Source organism: Balaenoptera acutorostrata, chromosome 5 (genome assembly GCF_949987535.1).
Source record: "Balaenoptera acutorostrata chromosome 5, mBalAcu1.1, whole genome shotgun sequence".
Classification (NCBI taxonomy): Eukaryota; Metazoa; Chordata; class Mammalia; order Artiodactyla; family Balaenopteridae; genus Balaenoptera; species Balaenoptera acutorostrata.
In genome coordinates, this window is record NC_080068.1 from 143290037 (window position 1) to 143302316 (window position 12280).

Here is a 12280-nt window from a genome sequence, read left to right on the forward strand (position 1 = left end):
CCAGCGGGCCCGCCTGCAGGGCGGGGGCTCCCGAGGAAGCGGGGCCGGAAGGCCACAGCCTGGCTTCTCAGGGTGGCGGTGGATGGTCGTGGGGCGAGGAGAGCGAGGCCGGGGAGGGGGAGGCGGCCCGGCCCTGGCTCCGGCCCCTGTGCTCTGCGTGGCAGGGCACCCAGCGGGGAAGCCCCCCCTGCTGTCCCCCTCCCAGCTGCCCGGCGCAGGGAGCCCGACGTGCTGTGCGCGCTGGGCGTGCTCGCGTCTGGCAGCCTCGCCGTCGTGGTCGTAGCCCATGTTCCTCGCGAGACGCCTTCTGCCGGGGGAACCGCCAGGTGGCCCCTGGCACACGGAGCATGATGGGCAGAGCAGCTTCTGAAGGCGTGTTGGGTGGAGGATGTGTTTGCTAGACGGGCAGCGGCAGCGTCGGGCAGCTGGAGTAGGAGACAGAAAGCAGGACGGCATCTTGATGTCTGGGGACTCCCAGCGAGGTCACGGGGTGGGGCGGGCAGGGGACCACCGCATTCAGAGGTCGGAGGGGGGACGAGGCCGTGGTGGGGGGTGCATGTGAAGTCGAGTGTGTTGATACCTGGGTGGAGGGGTGGGCCTCGTCACGTGTCCTGAGGGCCGGGTGGATGCGGCCTGGGGACTGACCCCTGAGGGGCCCCGTGGGGTCACTGGAGGTGGAGGGAAGGGCCCCACTGCAGGGCCTCAGGGAGGAGCCTCCTCCAGTCCTGTGCGTAGGAGGGGACCCTGAAGAGGGTGCAGGGCGGGGAGGTCAGGTCTCGGGGAGGAGCCAGGCTGTTCGTATGAGAAGAGAAAGCATAAAGCATCAACACCGGGGGTCTTGGTGAAGGGAGCTGTGGGCTGCAGGGCTGGTGTGGTGTGGTGTGGTGGACGGGGGCTGGCATAGCCTGGGATAAGCCCGGTGAGCCTCTGTTCACCTGGTGATGGCCAAGGAGACAGACAAAGACCCACACACTCTGTCACTGATAGGAGGCTGGGAGGAGGAGGGTCCCGGGAGCCCGGGCTGACCTAGGCTTGAAGGGTGACCCTGGGAAGGGTCAGGAACCAAGGTACCAGGGTCATTTTGAAGGCGGTTTGGGGCTGAGGCCGGGAAGCTGAACAGAGGCGGGGCCTGGTTGGGCCCATGGAGCGTGGTCTGGGAGAAGGGATCACTCGTCAGCAGTAGGGCCAGGATGGTTGCTTGTCTCCATGGAAACGGATGCGTCCCATTTCCAGTGGATTAAAGACTTAGATGTGAAAGGACAGTTAAACTCTCCGGAGAGCTTATGAACTAAGGACCGCCAAGGATTTCTTAGCGAGGAGCACAAACCTTTAAAAACTTACACTGAAGAACCTTGGTTTGTTGGAAAGATGCCACAGAGAGTGGGGGCACCACCGTTTCCTATTTGTAGCGCAAGCCTGGGTCTTATCGGTATTGACCATCCACTCGGACAGAGACCTGAATAGCTCTAGGAGATTGAGTTTGTAGCTGAAGAACCTCTCCACAGGGAAAGCCCCAGACCCACATGGCTTCAGGGGTGAAGTTGCTGGTGAGTCCAAACATGTAAAGAATAAATCCTTCCCGTGCTACACAAACTCTTGGCAGAAAGTTGAGGAGAAGGGGATATTCTGAGATGAGCATCCCCTGATGCCAAAACCAGATGGATAGGAGACAGCTACAGACCAGTAGTATCTATTCTGAACACAGGTGTGAAATTCTCCACAAGTTTCTAGTAAGTGAAATGCAGCTGTTCTGTAGACAGGATAATACACTGTGACCTCATGGGGTTTGTCCAAGGAATACAAAAAAATTAGTCAATGTAACGAACACATTAACAGCCTCAAGAGAAAAACCATGTATGATCATTTCAATAGATGCACAAAAAGTGCTTGGCAGAATCCAGCATCTCTTCTCAATTAAAAAGGTCTCTCAGCAAACCAGTGGGAGTGAACCTTCTCAACCCCACGTAAAGCAGCCAGAGTGGCACCTGTGGTCACAGGATCCCTAACGGTGGCACGGGCGTCTACTCTCACCACCGGTTCAGCATCGGACTGAGGGTCTGGCCAGGATGGTTAGAAAAGAACAAGTAAAATCACACAGAAGTGAAACTCTTTATTCACGGATGACGTGAGCACCTAAAAGGTCGTTGTACTTCTTTGTACTAGTAGTGAACAGTCAAGTTGAAATTCTAAGAAGCGTATCACACAATAGTATCCAGAAAGTGAACTACTTAGGGATAGATTTGAAAGTAGATATGAAGACCTGTACAGGATGCTGTAAAATGTTGCTGAGGTAGATTAAAGCAGTAAATAAATGGAGAGCTTCACTGCACTCGTGGATGTGAAGACTCGGTGTTGGTAGGATGTTAATTCTCCCCAGCCGATCTGTGGATTCAAGACCATCAAAATCCCAGCAGGCTTTGTTGTTGACATTGACAAACTTACTCTAAAACATATATGGAAATTCAGAGGACCTAGAATAGCCACAACGATGGAGAAGCAGGTTTGGTGTATCTGCGGATGGAATCGTACACGGCGGTCAGAAGGAACACACCGTCACGTGGGTGAATCTCAGGGTGACGGAGCTCGAGCCGTGTGACACCGTTTGTCAGAATTCAAGCAAACGGGGCTGTTGTGACAGAAGGCAGGCCAGTGGGGGTGGGGACGTGGGCACGAGGAAACCTTCAGGGTGACGATACTTCTCTGTCGGGTGGTGGTGGCTCTGTGGGTACGCACATCCGCCGGACACATTTGCACAGGTGCGCTCGGGTGCAGGAGGCCCCTTGGAGAGCGAAGACGGTGACTGCACGTGCCTGTCGCCTCGCCCAGAGCCCGAGACTGGCAAGCGCACTGCGGACACAGGACACGGATAGAAAAGTGGCCAAGCCTTCGGGGGAAAGCCAGTTAACTCCCCTTCATGTAGGGTTTCGGTTTGCTTGTTTATTTTCTTGCCAGGAAGAGGAAATAACTCAGGAGGAAATTGACATACTCAGTGATGCCTGCTCGAAACTGAAGGGGCAGAAGAAATCCCTGACGAAGGAGAAGGAGGAGCTGGAGCTGCTGAAGGAGGACGTCCAGGACTACAGCGAGGTGCGGCGGGGCGGGGACGGCGGGGATGGCGGGGCAGGGCTGCGGCTACAGACAAGAGTAAACCCAGGCTGCATCGGGCCCCCGAGTATTCAGTGATGCCTCCATCAGATTAGGGATAAGCTGGCCAGATGGTCTTTGGGGAGAAAACTGAATTTAAGTAAATCTTATTCAGTAGCTTTTCCAGTCATCCCACTGGGTCACTTTCCCCTGGAATGCTGGCCATTCGCCCTTGTTGATGACACGCATATATCTTTTTAGTTTCTAAACCTATGAAGGTATCAGATGAACAGTCTGGTCACTTGGTATATGAAATCTTATTTTTGTTCGTGATTCCCCAAAAGAGACTTCTTTCTTACATACTAGTTATTTATTTATTTATTTATTTATTCTAAGATTGGTAAAAATAATCTGCTATTTTCTGAACTTTGTCGTGGCAGCCCTCTTGTGTGGGTTCTCTAGTCCCCACCTCACCTCCCGTTCTTCCCTGTAACGCTTGCTCATAGGGAAAACCACAAGTTGGAATTTAAGAAGGCACTCACCATTCCTGGATTCTCTCACTGTCAGGAAGAAAGTCGGGGTTCAGGACAGAGTTCATTTCCTTTGCTACAAAAACAGTGCTTGAGTTTGCAAAGATAAGAACCAGTTTGCATGATAGACGGCAGTAAGCCTGCTGCTTTGTGGCTCGGGTTAATGGGACTACTCCCGCACAGCCTAGACCTTCCCACCTTGATGATGGCGTCTGGGTTAACCCAGTTACTTCTGCAAGGTGAACTGAAGGTTTCTTTTTTAGTTTTAAGGCAGTCTTTTTACAAGCAAATAATTTTATTAGGACCTGCAGGAGATCAAGAAGGAACTTTCAAAGACTGGCAAAGAAATCTACGTGGAAGAGTCTAAAGCCAGCAAGAGGCTGACGAAGCGGGTACAGCAGATGATCGGGCAGATCGACAGCCTGCTCACGCAGCTGGAGGCCGACCAGAAGGCTGGCAGGCTAGGCCCGGCCGCCGAGGGCGCGCCTGCGGGGTGAGTGGGCGACGTGGCCGCCGGGGGCCTGGGGTCCGGGAGGCCCAGGGCCTTTCTGACCAGAGCGCGTTTCTCAGCTTTGGTGACCAACCGCCCCTCCCCTCTGACCTAGCGGCTGCAGCCAGAACCAAGGTGTCCCCACTTCTCCACGACACTGTCACTGAAGCGGCCCCAAGTTGGGTCTTCCCTGCACGCGCGCATGCTCACACACATAAGCGCACGCACACACGGTGCCGCGCTGTCAGCCCACGTCTGGAGGACCTCGGCTGCGGCTGCCTGCTCTCCCTGTGTCCACCCCCCTGCCCCCAGCTCTCTCCAGGCTGTCGTCACCGGTCCTTCCAGAGTGTCCTTCGGATCACGGCTCCCTTGGGAACCGCCAGCCTCTTCCTGTCCCTTCTCCCCTCCCTCCAGCCTCCTCTCTCTTCCTGAACCCCTACACGCAGGCAACTCAATAATGACCCCCTGCGCGGGGGGCCGGCTCTGCACTGGGACAGTGGCTGGCGGGGGCCAGCGTCGTGTGAGTGGCTGCGGGGCGAATGAAACCCCCCCAGGCGGTAGCAGCTGACGCTCGGCACTCCCGTGGGCCAGGCACTGCACCGCGAGCGCCCACGTCTCCAGGGGGCAGGCGGGCGGGCTGGCTGCAGGGCCCTGCTGTCCTCAGGTCGGCGGCCCTTCCCCCTGGGCGAGGCCAGTGTCCCCTCTTGGATTGACCTGCTGTGCTGTGTGGGCCCACCTGCCCTCACTGGTCGGAGGGCAGTGTGGCCGTACTCAGCCCCTCCCACCCTGACCAGGGCGCAGGCAGGCCTGAGGGACCCAGTGGCCTCATCCCCACTGGAGAGGCCGGGCTTGCTGGGCGGCTGCGCACGCACAGGAGACCCGGGACGGGGCGGTGGTTTCTGTTTCTGTGTCCAAGTCAGCCGGGTGTTCCCAGAGGACGGGGCGAGGGAGCTCTGGAGGGAGGGGCTGTCTGGGGCAGGTCTGACCCACGGGGCCCCAGTGAGGCTGGAGGGGGCGCCAGCTGTGCCGCGTGCGGGCTGTGTCCCCCAGGGAGACCGTCATCAGCGTCGCTGAGCTCATCAGTGCCATGAAGCAAATCAAGCACATTCCCGAAAGCAAGCTCGTCAGCTTGGCCTCGGCCCTGGACGAAAATAAGGATGGCAAGGTCAACATCGACGACCTTGTCAAGGTGGGTCGTGGGGGTCTTGCTGGGAGCCTTTTCCACCTGTGCGTCCACCCGAGAGGCCCCTGGGGCTGGTCTCGCCCTCGCCGCAAACACAGAGTGGCGGCAGGGCAGTGAGGCCGTCCATCCGGAGCAGGCCACCTGCTCTTGCCTGGATGCCTGGCCTCGTCTGCAGAGCACGGTGTTGGGGTGGCTGGGCCGTGGCAGCCCGGAGGGGACGCGTGCGGTCCTCGGGGCTGGGCCTCGGGACCCCTGGGGGCCGCCTGAGGCCTGAGAGGGTGCCGGGAGCCTGGGCAGCCCAGGAGACCTGCACGGGGCTCCGCCTTCACAAGGACGGCTGTGGGCTCTGGCGTTGCTGTGGAGAGCACACCTTCGCCGGCGGCTCTCATGGCTCCAGGGTCTCCAGCCCGTCGGGGACTTTCCACTCAAACGTCTACCCAGAATGTCAGCGGACGTCACTTTGGTCGGGAGCACGGCCTTCCCCGCTCGCGGGCCGAGCGCCGTCACCCTAGCGGCAGCAGTGGCTGGGCGGGGCCCGTCGTCTGGGGCCCCTCCTTGGCGCTCACGGCGCTCTGCCCGAGCAGGGCCCGGCCCGGCAGCCTCTCTGTGTCGTCCGGCCCACCTTCCTGCAGCCCTGGGACCCGAGGGAGGCACAGCTGCCGCCCCCACCTGGGCCTGCAGACCGTGGGCCTCCTGCTCTCCGAGCCCCGCTCCCTGGCGGCTCATAGCCTGGTCTGGGGCTGTGGAGCCTGTTGGCTCCGTGCGGGTGGGGGTCTGGCCCTCAGAAGACCGGGGAAGATGGAGGACCCAGGGCCCCTGGTGGGACAGCGCGGCGGACGGGCGCCAAAGGCCATCCCAGCCTGGTGGCCGTGTGCCGTCTGCCCTCCGTGTCCTGAGGGGAGATTTCATGCTGTGAAGGGGCAGAGCCACCTCTGAGGCCCTTGTCCCTTCCCATGTGTGCAGGTGATCGAGCTGGTGGACAAAGAAGACATTCACATCTCCACCAGCCAGGTGGCTGAGATCGTGGCCATGCTGGGGAAGGAGGAGAAGGTGGAGGAGAAGGAGAAGGCCAAGGAGAAAGCCGAGAAGGAGGCCGAGAAGGAGGCCGCGGAAGTGAAGAATTAGGGCCCGCCTGGCTCTCAGGTGCCTTGGTGGCCCTTCGTGCGTCTGCCGCAGCAGTCCTAACGTGATGGTGATTGCTCTGAAGTGATGCTTAGAGACAGGTCTAATATTTTGTCTGGAATAAATCAGAAACTTCATAATCAGTCATTTTTAATTTTCGTCATTCCACGAAGATTCAGTCAGTCTGGAATCCCTGAACCCCTCCAGGGAGTCGGCTCTGGATTCACGCGGTGGCCCGGTGCTGTCGCGGTCCCAGCTGTGGCAGGCAAGCGTGCGGCCTGCCGGCGGCGGGGCGTCGTGGCCCTGCACAGCCCCCTGGGCTCCTGAGGCAGCTCGGGCCTCCCCGCGTGTCCCCTGGCGGTGTCTGCTGCGGGAGGCGAGAGGACCGGCCGCGTGGACTCCCCGTGCCCGTGGAGCCCCAGACGTGGGATTGGAGTCGTGCAGACACAGCCGCCTCGGCCCAGAGAGGATACTTAGTACGTCGTGGGCTTGGATTCCCACAGATCAGCGTGAATGGGAGCCACTCGTGCGCGCTCCCAAGCTCACACCTGTAGCGAGTGAGCGAACATGCCCGTCGTCCCCGTGGCCTCCGGAGGGCCGCGTTCTCTGACGGGGATGTCAGGTCTCCTGCAAGTTCGCTCTTACGTGTGTATCCGAGCTCTTTCTTGAGTTCCCTTTGATTCTCACCTAACCCTAACCACTTAACTGGTACAGAATTTCCTCACGTGACAGTCTGCCTACCTGAGTAAATCCAACGTAAATTATGCCGGGAGAGGTGCTAATGAAGCCCTGGAAAATGAAGCATCTCATGTGCAGTAATTTGTTGTGCTTTTAGAAAGTTTCCTCATTTGGGGTGTTAGCGCCTCACCGCCCCCGTGGGTGTTCGGAGCGGGTTTCGCTGCACGTCCGGTGACGGGTCCACAACCGGCAGCTCGGGGAGGCTGGTGCTCCATGGTGGGGCGGTGGGGGTGGCGGGGGGGCGGCCTGCGGCCCCAGCTCTGTCCGGCTGCTCCTGCGAAGGCTGGGTCAGGTACGGCAAGAACGTTCTTTGCGGGACAACAAACATAGGAATCGGAAGACGTGGGCCTAGAGTGGCCAGATGAGCTGAGGGAGGACGACGACAAAATGATAGCTTCCAAGTTACTTGAAACTTTTTACTCATCCGCTAAAGAAGAAACTAGACAAAATAAGAAGATTCTATATTCTCAGATGTAAACCTTCGTAAAGGGACAGTGGGTTCTAAAGGGTTCCTAGTTCAGTTATTCAAGAGGCATGTTCCCCATGCTTAGTCGATATTTATGAGTTACCTCACGCGTGTTTTAGTGGCCTGCTTTTCGGCTGTGAAAGTGTGCTTGCTCGTGAACTTCGTGGTAGCCGGCGTGCCGTGGACGGGGCCGTCCTTCCCGCCTCCGTCCTCACCTCCCTGCCTTTGCCAGGCGCCTGGGGTGTCCCCGTCGCTGCCGTCGCACACCCCGCCCCCCCGCCCTCCCGGATCGTGCGTGTCTGCGCCCCCAGTGCAGCGGGACCCTTCGCTGGTGTTTGTACCGTGGGCCACGGTCTGCTGCAGGCTTCCCCCTTCGCGTTGCTTGTTTTTACTGTCCTGAACTTTATTTATTGCCGCTGAGAGGGGTGCCCGGGTGCAGGTGTAAGGAACGCGGCGTAAGGTGTAAGGTGTGGGAACGAGAGTCTCGTGTGGCGAGCGAGGCGTCAGGGCCGCCGTCTGTTGACTGAGCGCCCGGTGCCTGCGCCCGGCCTTCCCGAGCTTTCTCAGGAGGGCGCCTGCGTCCTCGGGATCTGTGACGCGGAATGGGAATTCTTCCTTCGCTCCACCTAAACACCCGTTTTTTCATTAGGGATTCAGGAAATTGGCAAGTGGCTTCCAGAGTCGCTTTGGAATATCAAAATCCAGGCTTTAAAAAGGAAGGGCACCTCGTAATTTGCAAAGAAGAACCTCCGGGCGGTGATCCTCACAGCGGGCCCTGGGCCGCTGGCGGCTCTGTCTCCGTGTCCGCCAGGGGCCCAGGGCCGGCTTCGCCTGAGGGCCGCCTCCTCGGGCTGTGTGTAAACACCTTTTTTAGAAATAGTGTTTTTATTAAAATATCAAATTCGTGTTCCTGGAACAGCTCAAAGCCAGATTTGTGAACCGTGTGGCCCACCGGCAGTCAGGGCGGGAAATGGCAGAGCTGTCTGAGCGTCTGGTCCCAGCCTCGCGGCAGGAAGCGTGACGAGAGGGTCTTCCAGCGCTCTGGCCTGGCCTCTGGTGTCCCCTTGTGCTGTGACCGCGTGCCCTGCCCGTCCCCTCAGACTGTGCTGGTGACGAGGCAGTCGAGTTGATGTAAGGAGAAGGTTGAATAAAGCGCTGTCGTGATGGCCTGTCTGCCCTGTGATGGCCTGTCTGCCCTGTGATGGCCTGTCTGCCCTGTGATGGTCTGTCTGTCAGGTCGGCGAGGCAGCCGCTGCCTGGCCAGGCTCTCCTCTCCCCGACCCTCAGTGGCCCCGGGGTGCGGGGTGGTCCCTGGTGGGCAGGGCTGGGACCCTGGCCAGCCCTGGGGGGTGGGATTCTGTTCTGAGAGACTGAGGGCCCCTGGGGTCAGGGACAGCACTGCCTCCCCGGCCCTCATCTCTGGGCCCCGGGGGGCGGGGGGGGCCCCTACCCTGGGCAGAGAGCTGAGGCCCAGCTGGGAGGGCCGCCAGGCAGAGGGTCCGAGCAGCAGGACAGGCGCAGCGTCCTACCTCCCCATCCTCCCAGCGTGGACAGACCGCCCCCCGTGAGCTGGGATGTCCAGCCCGTCTCAGGCGGCCTCACCCCTGCCCCGGCCCCAGGTCCCGTGGGGGCTCCTTCTACCCTTGCTGAGCCCCGACCCCCTGCCCAGGGACATCCTCACTTGCACCCCATCTCTCCCTGAGCCTGGCCTTGGCCACAGTCTGCCCCCGGGTTTCTGCGGGCTCGCACGCAGGTCGTGACCCGTGTGGAAGAGAGATCGTTCCTGGGGGTGCAGGCACGGGCAGGGGGCTGCTGGGCCTCCGTGGCCCCTGTCCAGGTTCATCTCACCCCCGGCAGGCACCCAGTCCCCTCATGCTGAGGACTGAATGTGTCCACTGTACTTGGACCCTCCTCAGGCCGGGCCCCGGGAGAAGGTGGCTGGAGTCGGGGCCGTGCGAGTCTTCAGGTACAAGCCGGTGCCCCAGGACGTGAGGCTTCTCACTTCCGTGGTTCAGAAGGTCACATCGAGGGTCACCAAGGGCTCTGGCAAGGCTGACCCAGGGCGGGGGCGGGAGATGGGACTATATATAGTCCAGAGACACCACAGCCAACCTAAAGGGACACTTCTGGCCAAAGCAAGGACAGGATGAGTAGGAAAAACAGTAAAGACAAAATCGATCATAAACAGAAATCCACACACCCAGCTGATCCTCAGGAAAGTCTTTCCCTGCTGATGGAGACTCTTAAACAGCGAGGACAGGTGACAGGAAAGCATTGGGGACTACCCTGTCTTCTCGGGAGGAAATGGAGCCCATCCCAGGAAGCTCTTCAGGGAATTAATTCCAGCTGGTGGACAGACGGGAGAAACGCTGGAACCCACCTGGACGGCTGCCCTGGGGTCACGGGGGCGGGGAGCTGGGCGTGCGGGGCCACGGGCTGTGTGCCCCAGGCACTGCCCCAGACACCCAGCCGGGGAAGTCTGATGACCCCACAGGAGCCACCAGCATGTCCATGGCCGTCCCCCTCCAAAAGCCACACGCAGGGGGAGGTCAACTGTGGTGGGGGGCGACTGGCGATGTTCCGTTCCGGGTGGTGGCACGTGTTTTTACACGCGGTGGTGCGCCCCCCTGAAGACCATGGGGCCGAGAGGTAGACAGCTGCGTCCGAGTGTATTCAGGCACCCGCCTGGGGAAGAGGACACCGAGAGGCCGGTGTCCAGCCTGGCGACACTACAGGGTGGGAACAAGATTCCGGAAGCCAGGGGGCCAGGACGGAGGTGCAGACGCACACAGCAGGTGAGTTACCGCAGGCCGCGAGGGGAAGGCAGAGGGCAAGGCCGGACCTAGAGGTCCGAGAATGGGGGCTCCGGACCCTCTGAGGACAGGCGGGGTGCTGGCGCCTTGCTCCCTAAGCCCAGCAGCAGCCCGCCCCGGACCTGGGCCGGACCCCACCGGCCCTGGGGCTCAGGGAAGACGCCGGGCCGCGGGTGGAGGCGGGGCCGAGGTGAGGGGCGGGGCCAGGTGGGTGAGGGGCGGGGCAGTGGTGGGGAGGGGCGGGGCCGGGCGGGTGAGGGGCGGGGAGGTTCCGGGGGAGGACTGAGCAGCTCCCTTGTTGGGCGCCCCAACCTGCCCACCTGGGCCCGTCCCTCTCCGGCCAGCGCCCCGCCCCGGGTCTCCGTCCGGTGTCCCAGAAAGCCGCGCCTCGCCTGCAGCCAGTCCCCTCAGTGTCCAGAGCGCGCACCCGGAGCCCAGCTGGGTCCAGGCAGGAGAGAGGCCGAGGGCAGAGCTGGGACTCGGCCTGGCCGGCGCTAGAGGGCCCCGCACCACGCCCGCACTGCGCCCGCCTCGCCGCCTCCCTGCCTCCCGGCCTTGGCCTCCCTCCAGGCTCTGGCCTTCGCTGGCCTCCTTGCCCTCCCCGTCACTATCGCCGCATGGACACAAACACGGGGTCTCTGGCAGGCTGGAGGGGCTTGGGGGCCGGGAGCGCTTTCCCGAGTGGGGTCAGGTATTGGGCGGCATCGTTATCCAGAACCAAGCCCCTAGCAACCCCTCCTGCTCTCCAGAAAGAGGCCCCAGAAACCCCCTCAGTTGGAAGGTGAGTTGGACACAGCAATAAGGGGAGCGAGTTTCTTAGAAGCCAGAGTAAAAGTTCACACCGTCCAGAGGCTGGATAGTCCCTCAAGACCGTGAGGCACGAGGGACTGAGGGAGAGGCACCAGGTGGCAAAGCAGGGGCTAGCGGGGGACGGACAGCCAGCCCTGGGCAGCGCTGGGTCCCAGGGAGGACGTGAGTCTGCATAGCCACCTGTCCCTGCATCCACCCTAGTCCCCCACTTGGCCTGGGCACCACTGCCTCCTCCACGAAGCCTTCCCAGACTTACTCCCACCACTGCTGGGTGGGTGCCCTGCTCTGTCTTCCCTCTCCCTCAGGCTGTGGACTGTGCAGTAGACGGGCCCAGATGCTGTCGCTGGGTCCTCAGCACCCCAACGAGCCGAGTGTCAGCACGCAGCACCTGCCCAAAGTTGAAGGAGTGGCGGCGGCGGAGTGCAGGGGGCAATGGTGGGGCCCAAGGCGGGTGGCAGGCCTGGGAGGGGGTGGGAAGCCAGCCAGGAGCAGGAGTGTGGCCAGGAGTGCAGACTGTTGAATCAGGGCGCCAGGTGAGGGCTTTGTTTACATGGGGCTCCATGGGGGGACCCACCTAGAAACGTCCCCCTCCCCAGCTGACAGGGTAGGCAGATACCAGGGGGCAGGGTGAGGAGAGGGAGGCCTTGGAACCAGCAACAGGTACCTGGACGTGACCCTCAGGGCCCCTGAACTCCACGAGCTGGGGGCAGATGGGGGATGGGCAGGCCCAGAGTATTTCCCCATTGCCCCCTCCCACAAACACATCACCTGCATTCCCTGCCCTTGGAGACCCCCGACCAAGGCAGTGAAGACCACTGGTGACCCTGAGGTTCCGCCCTGCCAGCGTCGGGCCCCCGTGCAGCTGGGCACACCGGATCACCTTCACCTTAGCTCTGCCTCTCTGAGCCAAAGACCTGGGCTGGAAAGCCTTGGAGAGCGCAAGACCCAGGCAGCCAGTCTAGTCTGGGGCCCCCACCCCTGCAGCTGTTGCTCCAGCAGCAACTAGTGACCCCTCCCTCCTCGGGGGACAGATGACAGGACTTG

General features: G+C 61.0%; 1 protein-coding gene across 5 annotated transcripts in view; it reads left to right on the forward strand.

Moving 5' to 3' along the window:
• LETM1 (leucine zipper and EF-hand containing transmembrane protein 1) overlaps nucleotides 1-6552 on the forward strand; it is a 30603-nt gene extending 24051 nt beyond the window's left edge. For all 5 annotated transcript variants that reach the window (XM_057546548.1, XM_057546547.1, XM_057546550.1 and 2 more), the window contains 4 exons: nucleotides 2953-3087; nucleotides 3917-4107; nucleotides 5155-5293; nucleotides 6251-6552. In XM_057546548.1, the coding sequence (XP_057402531.1) occupies nucleotides 2953-3087; nucleotides 3917-4107; nucleotides 5155-5293; nucleotides 6251-6412 (627 nt within the window). In that variant the 3' untranslated portion in view covers nucleotides 6413-6552. The remainder of the gene's footprint in view (nucleotides 1-2952; nucleotides 3088-3916; nucleotides 4108-5154; nucleotides 5294-6250) is intronic.
• The last annotated feature ends 5728 nt before the right edge of the window (nucleotides 6553-12280 follow it).